The following is a 23,664-nucleotide window of genomic DNA, read 5'->3' as shown; positions in this document are numbered from 1 at the left end:
ATATTACCACTACATGTCCAAGATGATGTACATCGACGTCTACTTCATCAAGTGTCGATGCTGCCATCGGTTGTTGATGCACATCTGCTTCAACAAATGTGTCATATTGCTGAACCAGCGGAACTCTAGGAGTATCCCCTGGCTATGCCGGACTCATGAATGGGTGCGAAATCATGTAGAACCAATCCATGTAATCTGACGAACACTGGCCAGGCACTACACAGATTTGCCCTACAAGTGCAATGTAGTCACTGAACTACATCCATCTATCATCCATTTCTTCAATAGAAACCGAAGGCACAATAGGATGTGGCAAAATAGTCTAGATGTATCCAAACTGTTGTACAACCTTCTTCAGTCAATGAATGACCATCAAGGGACCCCATCTGAGATGGCCAGAAAACAATGAGATGATCTCAAATTCTCTAAATGAATGGTGGTCACCATACAGAATCCAGCTCACAACGTCAGGGGTCAGTCTGTCCAGACGCTTGCGATATGTCGACACAGGCAACACCTTGCAAGAAGTCCATCGGCATGCACGTGGTCTCCTCTCGTCATAATCCTCGACAGTTAGGGCGGAACCAACAATCGGGAAATGCTCACAGATCCAACACTAGATATATTTTCAAAAAATATTCATTACAAAAATCGACAACATGTAATAAACAACGCCAATGAAATAATGTTTTATTAACATTTGAACTAACCTATAAACAAGTGATATATCCTGCAAGCTGCCTCGCCGTGCTCTTTGACGTGTTATTTAAATTATCATACATGTGCACAAGTGCAGCAGCACCCCAAGCGTAATTCACACTCTGGGTCAAGTCATGCAATGCATCCAAGAATATCATGTGCACGTGTGTGGCACTCTTGTTTTCAAAGAGTGTGCATCCAAGCAGATGCAACAAATATGTTCGCACTACTATGTAGATGCAATTGCCTTTGGTGTTTTGATGATGATCATGATGATATGATGCAATTAATGCAAATGGACTTTTCAAGATTAAATTCAAGATAATACTTCAAGATTACAAGTCACAACATTAAGATGATCACTAGTATATTAGGAAGGGAATTCCTAATTGAATTAGCAAAAGGTTTGGCCAAGTAATTTAAATTAAAAAGTGTTTTTCAAAGGATTTACTCTCTGGTAATCGATTACCAGAGGATGTAATCGATTACCAGTGGCCAAATATGTTTTACAACAGCTACTAAAATTTGAATTTAAATTTTAGACTGTGTAATCGATTACACAATTTTGGTAATCGATTACTAGCAGTTAATAAACGTTTTAATTCAAATTTTAAAAGCTGTAATCGATTACCCAATTCCTGTAATCGATTACCAGACAAGATTTTCAGAAATATATTTCTAAGAGTCACAACTTCTCAAAGGGCTTTTTCATGACCACCAATGGTCTATATATATATATGTGGCTTATAACACGAATTTTCTAAGAGAGTTTTTCAGAACAAAAGTGTTTATCCTCTCAAAGAGCAAAATCATTTTATCCTCTTAAGAATTCCTTGGCCAATTCAATTGCAATTCATTAAGGAATTATTTGAGTGCTCAATCTGTAAAATCTATCTCTTTCTAGAGAGATTCATTCTTCTTCTCCTTTTAATTCTCTAAGGGATTAAGAGACTGAGGGTCTCTTGTTGTAAAGAAATTCTAGACACAAAGGAAGGATTGTCCTTGTGTGTTTAGAACTTGTAAAAGGAATTTACAAGATAGTGGAACTCTCAAGCGGGTTGCTTGGGGACTGGACGTAGGCACAAGGGTGTGGCCGAACCAGTATAAATCTGAGTTTGCACTTTCTCTTCCCTTAAACTCCTTTGTTAATTATTGCTTTATATTCATATTCAAATTGTTTTTATTTGAATTAATATTTAAGAAGTTCATTGTTAAGGGAATTTATAAATTGAATAGAAAGTGAAATAGATTTCTAATTGGGGAAGTAGTTTGGAATATCTTAATTCAACCCCCCCTTCTTAAGATATCTGAGGCCACTTGTCTAACATGCTACAATCCAGTGACATGCCTCGATTTTTGTCTAATACACGGCTTGGTTCTCTTTGTACTTGTGTGGCACTCTTTGTACTTTCGTTTGCTTTGTGCCAATAATCCATTTTCTGTTTGTACTGTTAGTCTATAATCTTTTCCAGGGATTATGAAGTTCAATAAAGGTCTTGTACTATTAATCAAATATTCAAATTAATAAAGAATCTTGTTTTTCTCTGTGATGAAATTTTGCATCAAGAATGTGATGCCTCTTTTGACCTTTTATGTAGTCCTAGGACAAGTAATAGCTGTCTCAAAAGTGATATTAATCTTACTGCATTAGCCATTTGCACATTCTTTAGCATATTTTTCAAAATATAAATTATGACCAAAGGTGATGTGGATTTTCAGGCATGTCCAATTCAGTGGTTGAGGAAAAAATTGTAGTTGGTCTTTCTGCTTTAAGAAATTCGAGAAAATCAACAAAAGACAATACTATTGGAATTGCTAGTAATCCAATCCATATGGTGGCTAGAGAAGGTGGGAATATAAAATATCAGCTATGGCGTACATTTAGGTTCATTGTGGTGTCCCTTTTCATGATTTCTGGTGTAGGAGCACTCATTGAAGATGAAGAAATTAGTAAAGGTATTCCTTGTTAGTGTAACCTGTTTGTATTCTTTTTTTATTGAATCTGAATTTAGCAGACATGTTCTTTGGTTTTTTTTTTCATATTTCCCAGGACTTGGTATAAATGAAGAAGTGCAACCTAGCATGGAATCAAGTACAAAATTTAGTGATGTAAAAGGTGTCGATGAGGCAAAGGAAGAGCTGGAAGAAATTGTTCACTACCTTTGAGATCCTAAGGTAGACATCTCTTGCATAAGTTCATGCTCTCCCTATTGCATACATTTCTAGCACTGTGCACCCTAGCTTGAGCCCTTAAACTTGTATTGTATATGTAGATATAATATGCTTTTTAACATATCAATTTAACTATATTCATTGATACATGTCCTGAGCTATTTTGGTCTTGTTGATTACTTCATGTGATTGTTGATTTGATGCCACTTAAAGTAATGTAACTACAATATATCTGTTCAACCATCTTCAGGTACAACCCCTTGGCTTTTAGATTCTGGTGCTACAGATCACTTTACATGTTCACTACACTGGTTTTCCTCTTTTCAATCCATTAAACCAGTTTATGTCTCTTTGCCAAATGGAAAAACTGTTGTGGCTTTATATAAGGGCACCATTGTTCTAACCGATTCTTTGATGTTGCACAATGTTCTTTATGTTGAACATTTTTCTGTGAATATCATTTTTGTGACCAAACTCACCAAAGCCCTTGATTGTAGAGCTGTCTTCACTCATAATCTGTGTCTTTTGCAGATGAATACATGCCTGAAGATGATTGGTACTGCTAAGGAATTCAAAGGTCTTTACTATTTGATTCTTCCTGAGCATTTTAATTGTCAGACAGTTTCTCAATTACACAATGTAAACACCACTACTAGTCATATTTCCACTCATGATGTGTGGCATTATAGATTAAGTCACCCTTCTCATTCTTGTTACAAAATTATGTAGCAATTCCATTGTAATATTCCCACATATATCAATAAACCGTGTGATACTTGTCACTTGTCCAAACAAAAGCATTTATCTTTTAATTCCAGCACAACATTAATTGAGTCTACATTTGATTTAATACATGTTGACATTTGGGGGCCTTATGCCACTCCTTCCATTCAAGGTCACAAATACTTTCTTACCTTAGTTGATGAGAAATCTAAGTACACTTGGCTTAAACTCATGAAGACTAAAGCTGAAACTAGACAACATCTTATTGATTTTATTGCTTTAGTTGAAACTCAATTTCATAAAGTAATTAAAATCATTAGGAGTGATAATGGTCTTGGGTTTGCCATGCCTTCATTTTTCCAATCTAAAGGCATCATTCATCACACATCATGTGTTGAAACTCCTCAACAAAATGGTGTAGTTGAGAGAAAGCATCAACACATTCGTAATATTGCTAGATCTTTTATGTTTCAATCTCACCTACCTATATGTTTTTGGTCCTTTTCGTAACACATGTTGTCCATATCATTAACATGCTGCCCACACCACTCTTAAACAATCACTCTCCTCATTTTCATGTTTACCATGCTCATCCTGATCTGAGTAATCTTAGAGTTTTTGGTACTCTTTGCTTTGCTTCCACTCTTCAGGCCCATAGGACTAAGTTTCAGCCTAGAGCCAAGAAATGCATATACCTTGTTCATTCCTTTGGTACCAAGGGTTTCTTACTTGTTGATTTACATACTAGAGAAATATTTATGTATAGACATGTTATTTTCTATGAGACTATTTTTCCTTATCATGACAATACATTTTCTTTCTCTGTTGATTCTGTTTTCCCACTCAATCTACCTGTTATTGACATCAATTTTGATGTTGTTAATTCTGCTCCAGTCTCTTGCATTCCCTTAACCGAGTCTAACTCTTCTGGTACAAAGGCACCCATTGTTGTATCATCCTCCATTGATGATTACTCTGTATAATCCCCTTCTTCTCCTGTTTCGGCCTCATTGCCTGCTGATTCTGCAGCTTCAATTGCAGTCCCTGCAGATTCTATTTTTCCTGCAGCCCCTATCCCAACCAGATTTTCTAAATCAAAACTACTCTTAAATACCTGAATGAATACAAATGTAATGTACTTAATTCCTTGGGCAGTGCACATCATCATTTAGGTACACCTTATCCCCTCACAGATTTTACCTCTTTTACTCATTTATCTTCTCCTCACATTGCATATTTACTTTCTTTGTCCATTGTCCCTAAGCCTCAGACATATACTCAAGCTGTGTAACATGCTTGTTGGAGAGATGCTATGGACAAAGAAATTGCAGTCTTGGAGAATAATAGAATCTGGACTCTTACTGCCTTACCTTTTCGTAAAAAGCCTATTGGTTCTAAATGGGTTTATAAGATCAAGAGGAAAGCAGATAGAAGTATAGAGAGGTATAAGGCTTGTTTGGTTGCCAAGGGATATACGCAACTTGAGGGTGTTGATTACAGTGAGACTTTTTCTCCGGTTGTTAAACTTACCACGGTTCGACTAGTTCTTGTCTTAGCAGCAGCTAAAAATTGGTTATTACATCAACTCGATGTAAATAACGCATTTTTACATGGTGATCTAATTGAAGATGTTTACATGATGGTGCCACCTAGTTTTCAAACTCCTAAAGAAGGTTTAGTGTGCAAGCTTCAAAAGTCTCTTTACGATTTGAAGCAAGCAAGCAGGCAGTGGAATGCCAAACTTACCGCTGCACTACTATTTTTGGGGTACCACCAGTCTTCCTCGATCATTCTATGTTTGTTAAGACCCAAGACAAGTTGATTACTATTCTCTTGGTCTATGTGGATGACATAGTCTTGACTGGGAACAATTTGGAAAAATTGTGGTCGTTAAAGCCTTTATGGATCAGCAATTCAAAATTAAGGACCTCGGATCTCTTAAATTCTTTTTAGGCTAGGAGGTTGCTCGATCAAAATCAGGCATAGTGTTATCTCAAAGAAAATATGCGCTTGAATTGTTGGATGATGCTGGTCTTTTGGGCTGCAAACCAGCCTTGGTTCCCATGATGTCTAATTTTAAGCCTGAGATTTCTGTTGATACTCTGCTGCCCGATCCAACAAGCTATAGGAGACTCATTGGGAGGCTTATCTACCTTACAAATACTCGGCCAGATCTGTGTTTTTCTGTTCATAAACTCAACCAATACCTTGCTTCTCCTCATCAAAGTCATTCTGATGCAGCACTTCATATACTTAGGTATGTCAAGGGTTGTCCAGGGAAAGGTCTTTTCTTCTCTTCCACTAATGATCTTAAGCTCACGGCCTTCAGTGATTCGGACTGGGCAGCTTGTCTGGATACCAGAAAATCTATAACTGGTTATTGTGTATTTCTTGGTCCTTCTTTGATTTCATGGAAGTTCAAGAAGCAACCTACAATTTCAAGAAGTTCAAGTGAAGTTGAGTATAGAGCACTCACAAATATTGCATGTGAAGTTCAGTGGTTGCAGTACCTTCTTACTGATTTACATCATACTGCATCTCTCCCAATTCACTTATATTGTGATAATCAATCCGCCATCAAAATTGCCCAAAATCCAACTTTCCATGAACGGACCAAGCACATAGAGATTGATTGTCACTTAATCAGAGAGAAAGTACAAAATGGAATCATTCATCTCATGCCTATTGCCTCCAAGGATCAATTGGCTGATATTCACACCAAGACTCTTCCATTTACTAGCTTTTCTACTATTCTTTCCAAGCTGAATATGATTGATATCCATGATCCAGCTTGAGGGGGGCTGTTAGAATGAGCCAATATTTTTATTGTACAGCTCACTTATTGGTTATTATTGTAGTTAGATTAGCTGTCAATTAATTATGCAATTAGCATAGTTAGTTACAACTAACTCTGCATCTGTTAATAGACTAATTCTGTTTTACAGCTTTATTAGCTTCTTAGCCAATGTAACAGTTCCTGTGTAAATAGGGAATTATTCCCCAATCAAATAAAGTGGGTTCATTTTCAGAAATCTAACAGCAATTGTGTGGACTTGGGGATGCAGATGGAATATGTCATTATCAATTGATGGGTAAAAAATTGGAGAAACTTGTGAATAAGTTGGATCTCTTTCTTTGGATAATTGCCTAAATTCTAAAACTCAAATAACTTGGACATAATGCACACACTTCTAATGTGTTGCTTTTTTATAGATGTTTCTGTGTCACTATTCATTAGGTACCTTGGTTCCTTAGCTTTCATACCAAATATGTTTGTGCTGGAGCAAACTGGGTAACTGGATTTTGGTTTTTACATCAGGATGATACCCCTACCAAACTTCAATAAAATCACACTTGTTTAACATATGCTTATTAGTTACTACTTCCATTGGTGGTGGTGAACTGATAATTCCATATGAGAATCTAAAACTGGGTGGCATATCCAAGATAATTGCTTAAATGGGCTATTCATTAGCAGTACCTTAATCATGTTTGATTCCTCTTGATGTCACATCCCCTTTCATACTATTTTGTTACATTTTATATGCTTCTTTCCTGCATATACCGGCTTGTACTTTTCCAGTTTTCTTTATCATCTTTGTAATTGTATGACTTTTTTTCCCTTATCACAGCGGTTTACTCATCTTGGTGGTAAGCTTCCAAAAGGAGTTTTGCTTGCTGGTCCACCTGGCACTGGAAACACTATGTTAGCAAGAGTTATTGCTGGAGAGGCTGGGGTTCCATTCTTCTCCTGCAGTGGTAGTGAATTTGAAGAGATGTATGTTGGTGTTGGTTCATGAAGGGTGAGGAATCTTTTTTCTGCTGCAAGGAAGCGAGCACCTGCTATAATATTCATTGATGAGATAGATGTTATTGGAGGAAAACGAAATGCAAAGGACCAAATGTACATGAAGATGACGTTAAGTCAGTTACAGGTTGAGCTAGATGGATTCATGCAAAATGAGGGCATAATTGTGATTGGCGCTACTAACTTTCCATAATCATTGGATAACGCATTGGTGAGACCAGGGCGGTTTGATCATAATGTTGTTGTTCCCAATCCTGATGTAAAAGGAAGACAACAGATTTTGGAATCACACATGTCAAAGGTATTATTTTATGTCGTGCTAAGAATGTTATGTAAAAATTCTTAAGGGGTTTCCTAGACTATCAATGATAGGAAACAACAGGATCTTGAAGCCTATGGTTCTCACAAAAAATCAATAAACAACAATAGATAATGATGTGTACCTTTCTCCATAGGAAGACTTGTACCTTTCTCCATAGGAACTTCTCTCCAGTGCACTTTGATTTCCTTGAAAGAGGAGAGAAATAAGATTTCACTTCCTTAGGTCTTTCTTTTCTGCCTCTCTCCGTTTATGATGGCTATGGGTGAGAGAGAACACTTTCTGGTTAGAAAGGGGACCTTATTTCACGTTAGTGGGTATTAAGCCCTTTTTATAACCACTACTCCCATCAAGTACTAGTTAGTTCTAGAAACTTCTCCTATTAAGCCCAATTATAATTTAGCCCTTAATCGTTAATTATTTACTTATTAGTCCCTACATAAGTCACATGCCTCTCACATGAGACATTAATTCTTACATTCTCCCACTTGGCTCATGTGACATTAATAAACATTATGGACTAAATAAATAAATAGATTAACTAACATAATGCACATTAAAAATTGACTAAATTGTTCTATACATTGGGTACATCATAATTTCATGATTAAGAATAGGAATCAATTCGAGTCATGGCGGTTGTACATCATCTAATCGACATAGTCCCTTCCATGTACTACAAATTATTCTTCTCCTTAATATGACCATTAGTTAAGAGTACATAATTGGTCCAACATAATATCTTCATTCAAGACAAAACCTGTTAACATTACTCTAACACAAACATGCATGCAAACATAGAGAACAGGTAATCAGAAACATATCATAATTGAGCTCAGAGTGTCAGCAAAATTACATAAGGTAAATTACACTTAATGATCATCAATAACAATAATAATGCCCATACTTTCAACATGTTCTATAATGTCTTGGGCAATAATCCCTTATTCAAAGGGCCAACTATCATAAGGTTTGTGCTAGTATGTTCTATTGACACTTTTTGTTTCTGAAGTTCTTCCTTCACGACAAAGTACCTCAATTTCATATGCTTAGCACCCTTAAAGTACTTGTTGTTTTTACAAAAAAATATTGCTGCGGAGTTATCACAATACATTTTCAGCGGCCTAGCAATACTGTCGACAATTCCAAGCCCTGAAATAAAGTTCCGCAGCCAATTAGCCTGAATTGTAGCCTCAAAACATACTACAAATTCAACTCTAAGATGCAACAACAACTGATGCATACAAAATTACTTTCATTTGTTTTCGTTCCATATCATTTCTAGGACATTGTGCGAGACTAACTCTGTCTCATTTCTAAATTAAAATAGGCAATGTTAAACACCTTTCCATCTTGAATCTCTCTAGCACTTTATCGATATATATACTTTCTGGGATAAGCCTAACAATCCTTGTGATCTATTATAGAATATTTCTATCCCTATCACATAGCTTACCTCACCCATATCTTTCACTTCAAAGTTTTTAGAGAGAAATTTCTTAGTCTCATGAAGAAGACCAAGATCGTTAGCTGCAAGCAAGATATCATCAATATACAGAATTAGAAAATAACCTTACTCCCACTGACCTTCAGATACACACACCGATAAACAGTATTTTCCTTAAATCTAAAGGAAATAATGGTATCATTAAACCTCAAATACCATTGGCGGGAAGCTTGCTTTAATACTGTATATTGATTTCTTTAGTATGCACACCATGTGTTCATTTCCTTCAACTGAGAACCCCATTGGTTGGTCCATACAAACATTCTCCTTTAAATCTCCATTTAGAAAGGCGGTTTTCACATCTATTTGATGTTGCTCCAAGTCATAATGGGCTACTAATGTCATGATAATCCTGAAAGAATCCTTTCGTGAGACCAGTAAAATGTCTCTTTATAATCAATGTCATCTTTCTGAGTAAATTCCTTAGCAACAAGTCTAGCCTTGTAACGTTCAAGGTTGCCATGAGAGTCACGTTTAGTCTTGAAGACCCACTTACAACCAACTCTCTTACAACCCTTTGGTAATTCTAAAAGGTCCTAAACACTATTATGTTCCATGGAATTTATCTCTTCTTTCATGGCATTTAACCACTTCTCAGAATTATCACAACTTATAGCTAGTGAAAACAAAACTGGGTCATTATCATTAATGCTTAAGTTTGTTTCCGTTTCATGTAGGTATACCACATAATCATTCGAAATAGCTGGTCTCCTTTCTCTTTGAGACCTTCTTAATGCTACTTCTTATGGTTCTTCCATAATGGATTCATTATGTATCATGGGCTCATCATTGTGTTGTACTTCTTCATTACTGTTTGTAGCAATAACTGAAGTAGTAATCACCTTACTGCTAGAGGCAAAAGTTAAAGGGACTTGCACTCTAACTTCTTTAATTTCCACTTCTCGTGGAACTGTACTCCCACCGATTTCACCGTTTTCAATGAACCTTGCATTTCCAGTTTCGACAATTCTCATACTATGATTAGGATAATAAAACATATACCCCTTTGACTTTTCTGGATAACCAATGAAATATCCATTGATTGTTCTTGCATCCAATTTTCTTTCTTGCGGATTGTAAATTCTTATTTCTGTCTGGCAACCCCAAACATGCAGGTGCCTTATACTGGGTGTCCTATTTGTCCATAGTTTAAAAGATGTCTTTGGAACTGCCTTACTAGGAACCCTATTCAACAAATACATGACAGTTTTCAAGGCATACATCCACAAAGATACGGGTAAAGCCTAATTGACTAACATACTTTTAATCATATCCATTAAGGTTCTATTACACCTTTCTGATACACCATTTTGTTGTGGTGTACCAGGAATTGTGTATTGCACACAAATGCACGTTTCTGAACAAGCTTAGCAAATGGACCTGGGTGTTGCCCAGTTTCATTATATCTTCCGTAATACTCATCACCTCTATCATATCTAATAATTTTCACATTTATGTCTAATTGCTCTTTTACTTCATTGTAGTAAATTTCTAAGGCATCCATTGCCTAAGAAATCTCGGGCAGTAAGTAGACATAACCGTAACGTGAATAATCATCAATAATGGTGATAAAGTATCATTCCTTTCCGAAAGAACTAACATCAAAAGGTCCACAAATATCAGTATGCACAATTTCAAGAAGCTGAGTGCTTCTTGTAGCTCCTTTCTTTGTATGTTTTGCTTGTTTTCCCTTAATACAACCCACACAAATATTTAGATCCGTAAAATCTAGATAAGGAAGAATTTTATTCTTTATTAATCTTTCCATCCTTTCTCTAGAAATGTGACCTAAACGTTTATGCCACAAGAAAGTAGATCGTTCACTCACTAAACTATGTTTAGTGCCAACATTATGATGTAGAGTTAAAACAGTTTCTGCATACAAACTGTCTATTTCCAATTTATATAAACCATCACAAGAATACCAGTACCAATGAGATGATTATGCTTAAATAAATTGAAACATTCATTACCAAAATTAAAAGAGTATGCAGTAACATCAAGTTTAGATAATGAAACTAAATTCCTAGATAAACTAGGTACATAAGGAGTTTCCAGTAAATCTAAATGATGTCCAGTGTTGCGTTTTAAACAATAAGTCTCAACTATTTCCACTGGAGCTTTCACTTCATTCCCCATGAAAATGAACTTCTCATTTGGGCTTATGGTTTGGATTGTAAGGAATCTCTGCATAATGTTAGAAACATGACTCATACATCCAGAGTTAATCCATCATGTATCATGGGAAACTACAATTAAGTTTGATTCAAAACATACATGAGCATTAAGCTCACCATTCTTTTCGAACCAAGACTTACACTTTAGGCAATCCTTTTGGAAATGTCTTAATTTCACAAAATTGACAATTATTGCCCTTTGATACCTTTCTTCTGGATTTGCAAAGAGTTGTCAATGTTCTTTAATGACCCTTTGCCTTTATCATGCTTTTCATAAATTTCTTTTCAAGCTCCTTGATTCCCTTGGTGGCTAACATAATGGACTAAGTGACTTCCTTGATTCTTAAGCCTCGTTTCTTTCTGAACTAACATACTGTGCAATTCATGCACATTCCATTTATCTTTCATGGTATTATAGTTCATTTAGAACAGGCCAAACTCAGACGGTAATGAGTTTAGAATAAACTGAACAAGAAAGTTTTCATTCACAGCCATTATATTCCCAAGGTCTTAAGTCTTGCTGCAATGTTTGTCATCTCAATGACATGTTCATACATAGTACGTGAACCATCAAACTTCATGGTGGTCAATGTACTCATTAATGTCCCAACTATAGACTTATCAGCTGTTTGAGAATACTCTCCCACTAATCCCATAAACTTTTTAGCACTTTCGATTTTAGGGAGAGTTGTCTTAATACCGTATGCAACAGTCATTCTCATCAACATTAGGCTGAGTCTGTTAGATCTTTCCCAAGTTTTATAATGAACTTTCTCTTCATTGCTACTAACATCAATAATAGTAACAAACTTCTCTTCCAACATAGCAAGATCATGATCCAAAACACCGAGGTGAAATTGGACTTGCTCATTTCAGTCAGAGAAGTTAAGCCCATTAAAATTGGCTCAGATGATACATAAGAATCCAATGAATTCAAAACATGTATTACATAATAAAATTCACATAAGTGTTTTGAGACATAAAATACATGTCATACATATGATTCATTCATATAACAGACAATGTATATTGATGTTCTCCTTTGGGTGATACACCAACATACAACATACAAACATAATGATGCTAATAAAATTTTAACATTATTTGGCAATTAAATATGCATCAATTAGTAGTATCTATTTTCTTTGGGCATATAAATAAAACTAATGAAACACACAAATTGCCTACAATTATATTCATTAATTATAAGAACAACTAATCAACCTTTGGGCGATCCATAAATGCCTTATAACAATGAATTTCAATTACCCATAAACCAATAATCATATAATTTAGCATTCATTATTCTATGAGTAATTGGAATAATCATTAAGTTGGAATTAAATAACCTTACAAATTTGGCCACTTTGGTGACTAACAAATTCAACATACATTTAATTCCAACCAAATATTATTGAAAAAATCATTAATTTGGAATTAAATAACCTTACAAATTTGGCCACTTTGGTGACTAACAAATTCAACATACATTTAATTTCAACCAAATATATATGGTCTGTACATACTTATTACTATTAACAATTCATAGTCATTCTATTAATTTTGTTCCAGGCCATAAAATAATATTTGTATTTATTTATGTTTTTGCATTCAAACACGTTCAAGCAAATATGTAGCATATACATATATTTACTACTACCAATAATTTCAAAGCATTCACGTTAATTTAATTACATGATATAAACTTTCAATCCTTCAATTACGTTTAACAATAATTTCCAGGAAAAAAAAACACAAGTAGAACTGGAAATAGCAAAATGGGTTGCAAATAGAAATATCCAAAATTTCTAATTCTCCTACCAGGAAGGTACACGTAGCAGCGGCTTTTTAATTGGAATTGAAAGAAAGGTACATGCAGCCGCACAACTTTACAAAACCAATTCACAGCATAATGCCTCATTCTTTCTCCATAATTTAATACATAAATAACGTTAATGGAAAGGCAACTTTCTCCATTAGAAATAAAATTGGCAGCAGAAGCTTTCTCTTTGAAGTTTTGTATAATATTTCTTTCATACAAAATTTCATACTTTGCAGCGGAAAAACATAATTAATGTCAAAAACACACTATCCAAACATGTACTTTAATTGAAAATACATGTAATAGAAATTAAAATTCCTAAATTTCATAATTAGGTTTGATGCATAATCTGAAGAAATTAAATTATCCCTAAATTTCATAATTAGGGTTCATGCATAATTGGGAGAAATTAAATCATTCTTGGAGAATCATAAATTTCATAACACATGCTCTGATACCACATGTAAAAATTCTTAAGGGTTTTCCTAGACTATCAATGATAGGAAACAACAGGATCTTGAAGCCTATGGTTCTCACAAACAATCAATAAACAACAATAGATAATGATGTGTACCTTTCTCCATAGGAAGACTTGTACCTTTCTCCATAGGAACTTCTCTCCAGTGCACTTTGATTTCCTTGAAAGAGGAGAGAAATAAGATTTCACTTCCTTAGGCCTTTCTTTTCTGCCTCTCTCCGTTCGTGATGGCTATGGGTGAGAGAGAACACTTTCTGGTCAGGAAGGAGACCTTATTTCACGTTAGTGGGTATTAAGCCCCTTTTATAACCACTACTCCCATCAAGTACTAGTTAGTTCTAGAAACTTCTCCTATTAAGCCCAATTATAATTTATCCCTTAATCGTTAATTATTTACTTATTAGTCTCTACATAAGTCACATGTCTCTCACATGAGACATTAATTCTTACATGTTATAGAACACTGATTTGAAAAGGATAAAAATAGGATTAAATCACACCAAATTATAGAAGTTTCAGCAATTTCTTTTGTTTCATATTAAGAAACTCTTACTGAGGTTATCTCTGTCCAGAAAACTACCAAACATAATTGTCCCGTAACACCCCGTCTTCCCTACATAACTTTAAAGGGGAAATAGTACATACTTCAGGAAAAATTTCCATTGTTCATATGCAAAATGTAAGAATTATTTCCTGTTGTGTGTTTTTCAGACCACACAAAATACTCTTATTGATAATGAATGAGGTTTAGAAAATAATAAGTAATATGAGAAATAATCACATACTAAATCGATATAATTAAAACATATCAAATCATATATTTCACACACAACATAGATTAACTTCCATGGTGCAGTTTACAACTTCAGTTTGACCATTTTGTTTTTCCATGTCAAGTGTCTTGCTTTTCTTTAAAACTCTTCCCTATAGAAATAATTTCTTCCAAGAATTACTGACAAATAATGTATCGTGGTTATCAATGGATTATGGAATCCTATGAAACTAAAGTACTGAATCATTTCTTTTAGATCAACAAATATGGCAGCCACATTTTGTGCAGTATATGGATGTTTTAAGGAAATGATTGAATGAAGTGACCATATATAGAAAGTTGATCAACTATAACCCTTTACATTTAAAAATCAAGTGATAAAATCCATAGATATATCCTCCCACAATTTAATTCTTGAGTTGGCATAGGCAAAGGCTCCAATAAACTACTAGCGGACATGATCAGATATTTTGTCTTTGCCTAGAAAGTTGAACAACTACTACCAACACCTCATCAGAACCCTTAGATTTAAAAAGTCAAGTGATAAAATTCATTGAGATATTAATAAGAGCCTTGGAGAACTACAGCACAAAAGCTACTTGTAGTAGTTGGAGAACCAGAGGCCTACATAAACCCCACACTAGAATCCCAAACTTTCAATGTGGGACTCAAGTCCCATACCTTGCTATTGGATCCTAACACTCAATAATCAGAACACATTCACCATGACAATTTTTCTTGAATCTTGACCAAAATTACAGGACTAGAAAAAGCACTTCCACTATGTTTGATTATACCCTACTTTAGCATAGACTACACTTACTGCTCTATGTCAATCTTGTGGTGATGAGGGTACTGATATGGAAGAACACTAACTGGTCCAGCCTTTCTATGTGGTTGTAACTTGTAAGGTAATTGATTGCACTAAATTCCTATGTGGTGGCAACCCTTCTAACTCCTTGAAAACTCCAGAAAAGGCTCTAATAATACAACTCGCTGTCTTGATCTGCAGTTAAGTGATTGATTGCCGCATCATTTGACTGAACTTCAGTAGCCCATAGATATCATCCGATCTCCCTTGTAGGACTCCCTACAATACTGTTAAAATCTACAGGTTCCCTTTAAACCACACCAGATTACAGAAATTACAGCAACTTCTTGCTGTCTCAAAGCTCAGAAACTCCTAGCAAGGTTATCTCTGTCCAGAAAATTACCAAACACATTAGATAACTGTCCTCCCTCCCCCAAACAACACACACAAATACATACAGAAACTGTCAAATGACAGTTATTAAAACTAAGTCCTAACACTGCAGTATTTTAAACTGCTATAATTATTAAAACTAAGTCCTATATATATATTTCCTTGAATAGACTTTCCAAATAATTGGTCTCTTTTGGTGGTCTGATCCCTTAACAGAATGTATCTTATTTGGTAGACTGAATTGGATGGCATATGACGCCTTTTTCAGAGTTACATGGTTAGTGCTCTCATTATATTGGTGTAAAATGTTGCTGTTTTAAGCTTCTTTCTTTGGGCTATGATTGGCAATCCATTGGATACTTTTGTGTATGAGCTCACCCCCATTTATTTTGAAGTTTACGTAAGATGGCATTTGTTATATCCATTAAATGTATAACTATGATCTTAGATGATTGTGTGAGCTTCTTGATCAGTGTTACCTATTTGTTATGCTGGATTTTTGTTTCCAATCAAATACAGGTTCTGAAGGTTGATGATGTTGATCTAATGATCATTGCCCGAGTAACACCTGGGTTCTCTGGTGCTGACCTTGCAAACTTGATTAACATTGCTGCTATCAAGGCGGCAATGGATGGTGCTAAAGCTGTGAGCATGGCTGATTTAGAGCATGCAAGAGACAAGATCCGGATGGGAAGTGAACGCAAGTCAGCTGTCATATCTGAGGAGTCACGGAAGTTGACAGCTTTCCACGAGGGTGGCCATGCCCTTGTGGCCATACATACTGATGGGGCCTTCCCTGTTCACAAGGCAACTGTAGTTCCCAGTGGAATGGCTCTTGGCATGGTTACTCAATTGCCTGACAAGGACCAGACCAGCATTTCCCGTAAACAGATGCTTGCTGATCTTGATGTTTGCATGGGAGAGAACGAAGTCACTTCTGGTGCATCCTCAGATCTCAGGGAAGCAACTAGTCTGGCAAGGGAGATGGTTACCGAATATGGCATGGGCAATGAAGTTGGACTAGTCACTCACGATTACGAAGATGATGGTAGGAGCATGAGCTCAGAGACTAGGCTTCTTGTTGAGAAAGAGGTGAAGCAAACATAACTTTGTACTGCCAGATTGAGATGAGCTTATGGTATTTTTTTTTTTTTCAGGTTTTCTCAGTTGGAGGAACTCAACTCATGCACCTCGGAGTCTAGTTGACATTAAAGTATATACATTTTCTTTTCTCATTGTTTGTAGTGTACAATGATAAATTAAGAGATTATCAGTTTTCCCCCAACTCAATCTGGTACTCTCACTCGATCTTTTTCTGACTATAAATTATAACAAATTACCTTGTTCAATTCAATTTCCTCTATTGTTTCTTTTTTTCTTATCCGTGGTAACTACTAATTCCCCTTTTCTGAAATGCCCTGTAAAGTCAATTATTACTTTAAACTATCAAACAAATTAAATAAAAGGTTGATTTGCCACTACTTCTTATCTTTAAATGATCTACTTTCCTAAAGCTAAAAATCGAATATTAGTTTGAATTTTGTAAAATGCCAAGAAATTGTAAGGCTTGTTTTTATTAATATATATTTTTATAATTTGAAGAGAATGAGCTGGAAGAGAACGAGTTGTGTGTTTATGAGTACTCTTTCACTTGTGTACGTGAGAGCATTTAAAATTTATAGGAGTTTCCCTAAAGGAAAAAGATGAAAGTCTCGCTTGATTATGTCTACTTGGCATCCATTTGGACACATGATTAATAATATGCAAATATGGTTAATTTTACTTTATAAGCGGTTAAGAATAAATGAACATGGTTGTATACAATTATTAATATGTTGACATTAACCATTTTTGTGAGATAAAGCTAACTACTATTAGACATGTTAATAATCTAAAGATACTATTGATCATATTGATAGCTGAATACAATCACATTCAATTTACTTTTAACAATTTATGAGACAAAGTTAATTATATTTATATTTAGGTTTAATTACTTATTTAATTCCTATAGTTTCTAAACTTATTTCTTTTAATTCCTATAGTTAAATAAGTAGATTTTTTAGTCTCCTAAGTTTACATTTTAATTCCTAGAAACTCTTTGTCATTGAATTGTTTAGCTTCCTTAGTTAAAGAATTTTAATGGCATGGACCTTTTAAGAATAAAAATGTAAATTTTAGTGACTAAAAAATTAACTTATTAACTATAGAGACTAAAAGAGATAAGTTTGAAAACTATATGGATTAAATAGATAATTAATTCTTATATTTATAAATATAATTAACCATTTAGGGTGGACACGAATTGAGTTTGAGATATTTAGATATAAATAAATCAATGTTAATTGATTTTGATTTTTTTTATAACATTTTTTACAACTGAACCAAACCAAATTAATGATGTTCATGTGGGGTCAAAGGGTTGACTAATATAAAGTAATTAAAAAACCATTGAAAAAATAGGAAAAAATAAGAAATCATAGTAAAATTAAAGAAATTTGATGAATAATATGAAAAGTTAGAATTATAAAATTACAACATATAAAAATTAAGTCATAAAATTACATAACATAAAAAATCAAATATTTTCTAAATGATTATAGATTCAAGTTGGTTTGAGTCATGTTGAATTTCATGTACTTACATCTAATACTCAAATCGATAAGATCAAGATTACAATTTTAAATTTTGAATCAAATTAATGCTCTGAAACCAACTCAAATTTTTTCCTTTGTTTGATTTGGGATTGACCAAGTTATTGGATCAACTTGGACATGTGTTCACCCTTATAAGCATGTGATAGTTAATAATCTCATGAAATTATTAATCACTAGTAAGACAAAATAGTTATTAATCACACACTATGTATAACAATGTTCATTTATTGTTAATCACTTATGAGGAAAAGTTAATCATATTTACACATGTAGTTAACCACGTTAATAATTAATAATCTCTTCACATTATTAAATATTTGTATGACAAAGTTAACTTTCATTAGACATTTATCATGACATTGTCAACCCATATCAATAATTGCATACAATCATGTTCACTTACTCTTATATTTATACACATCAGCAGACATATATGTTGGATGGAAAATCTCTGAAATATGTTAGTTGGGACTTTACTGAAATGCAAACATTAGTAAAGTTTTAAGAGTAAAATAAAAGAGTAAAAATCTCTGAAATATATTTATACACATCATCAGTCATATAATATTATTTTTCTAATGCAAACATTTTTTGTATGTACCCTAATATATTTCATTGAATAAAAGAGTAAAATAATTATAAATTAATAAAGTTTTAAGAGAAAATGATTGAACAATAATCTATTACTTGATTAGGTGTAAATAAAGAGGAAGGAAAATAGGACATATAAAAAAAAATAACATCAATTTTTTACTATTTGAAAAAGAGATAAAGAGAATAAAAGAATTTTAGTGACTATTAATCATGCGTATACAAAAATTCACTTAGAAAATTAGGTGAATAAGAGATAAACATGTTGTATTTACTTATTGTTATTTAAAATTAAATATTTAATAGGATCTTGAACAAGATTTATGTAAAAAAAGAATTTTTAAATAAATATATTGAATTATTTATTTTATTTTCAATTGACATAAATGTCACATGTACTAGTGATGATAATTGACACAGGTCAAATCAACATTATAAATAATTAATTCATTAAAACTAATAAAACAATTAAATTAATTAATTTCAAGGGCATTGTTATCCATGCCTTTCAAACAAAATACTTAATTTCATTTTATAATAATATAAATTTAAATTTTTAAAAAAATATCTTTAAAATTAAATTACTTTAAGGGGGGTGTATTGGATTGAGATTTTGAGAGAATATTTTGACAAAAACAATCTTGAAGATTTTAAAAGATTACGTGGGATTGTATTGATTTTGTGGGATTTTAAAAGATTTTTTTTAAAAGACTTTTTACAATCAGGATTCTTAACCCAAGATTTTAATGGATTTCTAACACAGATTTTTAAAATTTCAAAGTACTTTATGGATTTTTAAGATTTTGAAAGATTAATACATTTTAAACAAAAAAATAACGGAAGTTACAAAAGTGAATGAAAAAGATGATAAATAAATTATAATGTTTGAATAAAGAAAATAAAAACGATAGAAATTTTAAACCTTTTAATAACAAAGTCATTATTGCCTAAAAAAATAATAACAAAGTGATTCTCACTTCATGTTCGCCTAATTATTAGCATTTCTCCACATATCTGAACCTATATTAGTCCTCCATATATTAGCATCTTCTCGTTCCTGCTCTTGTGTTTGAACAATGGGTTCATGATCATTGTCTTCGTAATTTGGTAACACTGAAGATGAAGATGAAGACTCGTCAGTAGGTTCCACTGGAAATTCATCAGAACGACATTCTTTGCGAAGAAAATTATGAAGTGCTGCACATGCCAACAAAAGCTCTGCTTGTGTTTTAAATAGAAATGGAGGTGCTGACTTAAAAATTGTGAACCGCGATTTAAAAATACCAAATATCCTCTCAATCACATTCCTTAAGGATGCATGCCGAAGATTAAATAATTCCTTTTCATTTTCAGGGTCATTACCGTGACCTGCAAAATCTTGTAGATGATATCGTACACCTCGATATGGGGCTAAAAATTTGCGTCGATTAGGAAATCCACAATCCACCAGATAATACTTACCTTGGGGCACTTTAAGTCCATTCTTCCTTGTCAAAGCATCACTTAACACCTTGGAATCATGTGCTGAACCCTCCCACCCGCTAAGAACGTACATGAATTCCAAATCAAAGTTACAAGCAGCTAATACATTTTGTGATATATTTCCATGACGATCACGATAACTGCTTACATCTCGTCCTTTTACTGATGCGGGAATATGTGTAGCATCAATAGCTCCAATGCAATCCTAAAGTGTGTGTATCAATAATCATAAATATTATTATAATAATCACAATTATAATTATAATTTTGTTATAATTAGATAATGATCACATACCTTAAAATAAGGATAAAACCTTGTGCTTTCCCTTATTTTTGCAGGCACAGTTGAGCCTGGTCTAACCATTAAATCAGGTGCTAATGAGTTCAGAGCTTTCAAAATCTTGTGAAAATTTTCACTTGTAGCAAATTGTGATCGGCCAAATGTATTGCGGATTACACAATATCGAGTGTTCTGGCCGACAATCTGTAGGAATGATGCAAGCATTTCTTCAACACAAATAAATCTTGTATCCTCCAAAGGTGTTTTTTCTCTTATAATCGTGCACAATTTTCGAAATACATCAGGATATATCCTATATACTTGTCGAAAGATTGCAGGATCATCGTTTAATGCTTTGTGTATATAGTCATATCCCCGACTAGTAATTTGTCGTCGAGTTAATGGACGTTCAATATGTTCACCACGCATCATATTCAAAAACTGATTTAATATATCTATTAAAGCATAAATTGCCATCACATATGTGTATGTGGCTTCATAAAATTCTTCATTTGTTTCCTCGTCATCTATATCTTCATCATTTGTATCTTCATTATATATATCTCCATCCATTTCTTCGTTCTTTATGTCATGGTCATGGTTATAAGTCAATATCAAAGTTAATATCAAAGTTAATACAAATTCATATATAAAATAAATATAACTAAAGTTTAACCACAACAATTTCACAAAATATATAACCTAAATACTTCAACCATAATAGTTCAACCAAAAAACAAACCAAATATTTTAACCAAAATACAACCATAATAGTTCGACCAAAAAACAAACCAAATACAATAACCAAAATAGAGACCCAAAAGATATAGTTCAACAAACTCACGATGTTTAAAATAATATGTTAATAATAGATGATCAAAATATTAATTATTCCCTAACTTAAAGTTTATCCAAGATGAGCGTTCTTCCGGTGACATCTTCAAGAAAAAAAATCCTTTTTTGCTTTAGTATTTAACAATTCAGCTGTCTTGAAACGCGTTATGTCATCCAAATTTGGAATTTCTTTTATAACATCCCAAATAATACCCTCGAGCTCTCTATCTCTATCTCTATCTTTTTCTCTTTTCTCCATCATGTTGGATATTTTTTCAAAATTCACAGCAATAGTCTCAATGCCAACAGAAAGATTTTCCAGAACGTTGCCTTGATTGTTGATCCCAACAGCGCTTGAACTCCCTCCATACTCGGATCTCCTTCGCTTGTGACAGTTTTGTTTTTCTATGGGAACCTCTGAATCTAAAGGGGGGTGGGATGGTGGACTTGGTTGGTTTGGTGATGGAGGCTGATATGCTGGTTCATAGTTATTTGGTGTTATGAATGTATCACTATTAGGATCATATGAAAATTCTTCTATCCCAACAGTTCTATTTTCTGGCTCAAAAGTTGTTGCATCAGTATCATCTGGATCGACTGATATAGAATTATTCCCGCTAGAAACTCCACCCTCAACAACGATCTTCAAATACTCATAATCAACCATACTTTTTCCTCGAAGTTTGCTGTGACTTGGGTGGGACTAAAAAAAAAATCATTGTTAATATACTACAAATATTATAATTTACTAAATTTATAACTATTAATATATTTAAAAGATTATGAACTTAGCTCACCTTTAAGTAATCTTTCCATACATCCTCATGAGCAGTGAAAGTTTTTCCAATTGGGTCCCATCCAAAGCCAGAGTTGTTGCGCATAAGGGTTGACATCATGTTATACTGGTTTCGAAACCACTTCATCCGACTCAAATAATGACTATAAGTTTTAGGGAATTTAGTTTTTGCATTGAGTTGAGGAAGTATTATTCGTTCTACATTTTGTTTGCTAAGTGACCCATTGGCATCACGCAATCCCCTATTCATAGCATCCACCAAGAGGTGCAATAACTCATTGGTATCCTCCATAGTCCAAGATACATAATTATCTTTGTCTCTACTCTTTCCTTTGTTATTTTCTTGTGAATCCCCCATTTGATCGCTAATATATATATAAGAAACTAGTTATTTGACAAAAATAGTTATTGTTTCCTAATTGTCAAAAGTATAGTGACTATATCCCGAATAATATACAATTCAATAGAAAAACCAATAAAAAACTACCTAATAATAAAATAAGGGTCATGCTAACATGCGCACTTAGGGCACATGTTAAGGATACTTCCAATAGTAACTATGTCTTAAAAACAACAATTTTTTACTTTTAAAAAAGTAAATTGCACAACTTTCAATACAAAATTTCTATACATAATACACTAACAAGTGTCTTAAGGACACATGTTAGCATTTTCCATAAAAATAATACTCATATATCATAAAATCATTTTAAAAAAAAAAACTATTAACAAAATAACAATAATAATAACACAATAACAATTAAAAAATTATTAACACAATAATAATAATAATAACACGCTGTCAAAAAAATAATAATAACACATTAATAATTAACATTTTAATAATAACACAAGAAAATAATAATAATAATAATGGACGTTGTAAAAAAACAAGTTGAAGAAACAGAAAAAAAAAAAAAAGAGTTTTTTATTTTGATTTGCATATACAGTACTAAAAAAAAGCAATATGAAATCTTGATGCATATCAATTGCCATTCTTTTGATGCATATTCATTGCCTGGACGTTGAAAACAATATGAATACGAAATCTTGAAGCATATACAGTACCATTTTCTTTTGATTTGCGTAATATACATATAGTATGAACAATATTGACTATCGATTGCCATTAAAAAAATAGGTAAAATTGATTGAAAAGTTGTAAGAGAATGAACCTGGTAATGGTTTGTGTCTTGTTCGGCAGAAGAAGAAAAAGTCTTTGGAAGATTATGAAAAGTCTCAAGGGTTTGGGTGAGATTGTTGGAGGAGTATTTTATGTGTATTTCTAACTAAAAAGTCTCTCAAAATCCATTCCACAAAAGAATCCATCAAAATCTATTTAC

At 33.4% G+C, this 23,664-nt stretch overlaps 2 protein-coding genes and 1 pseudogene across 2 annotated transcripts; 1 reads left to right on the top strand and 2 right to left on the bottom strand.

Moving 5' to 3' along the window:
• The first annotated feature begins 2,420 nt into the window (after nucleotides 1-2,420).
• On the top strand, nucleotides 2,421-17,062 carry LOC114385512 (annotated as a pseudogene).
• A 2,738-nt stretch (nucleotides 17,063-19,800) lies between these two features.
• Nucleotides 19,801-20,971, bottom strand: LOC114383122 (protein ALP1-like). The gene is made up of 2 exons (XM_028342719.1): nucleotides 20,707-20,971; nucleotides 19,801-20,616 (listed from the first exon to the last, which is right to left on the bottom strand). The coding sequence occupies exons 1-2, from the start codon at nucleotides 20,914-20,916 to the stop codon at nucleotides 19,918-19,920; spliced, it is 909 nt and encodes a 302-aa protein (XP_028198520.1). The 5' UTR covers nucleotides 20,917-20,971; the 3' UTR covers nucleotides 19,801-19,917.
• Nucleotides 20,972-21,511: 540 nt separating this feature from the next.
• LOC114383068 (uncharacterized protein At2g29880-like) lies at nucleotides 21,512-22,951 on the bottom strand. The gene is made up of 2 exons (XM_028342658.1): nucleotides 22,323-22,951; nucleotides 21,512-22,228 (listed from the first exon to the last, which is right to left on the bottom strand). The coding sequence occupies exons 1-2, from the start codon at nucleotides 22,677-22,679 to the stop codon at nucleotides 21,632-21,634; spliced, it is 954 nt and encodes a 317-aa protein (XP_028198459.1). The 5' UTR covers nucleotides 22,680-22,951; the 3' UTR covers nucleotides 21,512-21,631.
• Between the last annotated feature and the right edge of the window lie 713 nt (nucleotides 22,952-23,664).

Source organism: Glycine soja, chromosome 14, assembly GCF_004193775.1.
Source record: "Glycine soja cultivar W05 chromosome 14, ASM419377v2, whole genome shotgun sequence".
Lineage (NCBI taxonomy): Eukaryota > Viridiplantae > Streptophyta > Magnoliopsida > Fabales > Fabaceae > Glycine > Glycine soja.
Note: the sequence above shows the minus strand (reverse complement) of the source record. Positions and strands in the feature narration are given on the sequence as shown.

What these genes read in the sequence shown, in the direction of transcription:
- LOC114383122 (XM_028342719.1), bottom strand. Translation starts at nt 20,916, where the DNA reads ATGCTTGCATCATTCCTACAGATTGTCGGCCAGAACACTCGATATTGT. An exon ending in GGTTTTATCCTTATTTTAAG is followed by an intron (nt 20,617 to 20,706) that starts GTATGTGATCAT and finishes CACACACTTTAG; the next exon opens with GATTGCATTGGAGCTATTGA.
- LOC114383068 (XM_028342658.1), bottom strand. Translation starts at nt 22,679, where the DNA reads ATGGGGGATTCACAAGAAAATAACAAAGGAAAGAGTAGAGACAAAGAT. An exon ending in TATGGAAAGATTACTTAAAG is followed by an intron (nt 22,229 to 22,322) that starts GTGAGCTAAGTT and finishes TTTTTTTTTTAG; the next exon opens with TCCCACCCAAGTCACAGCAA.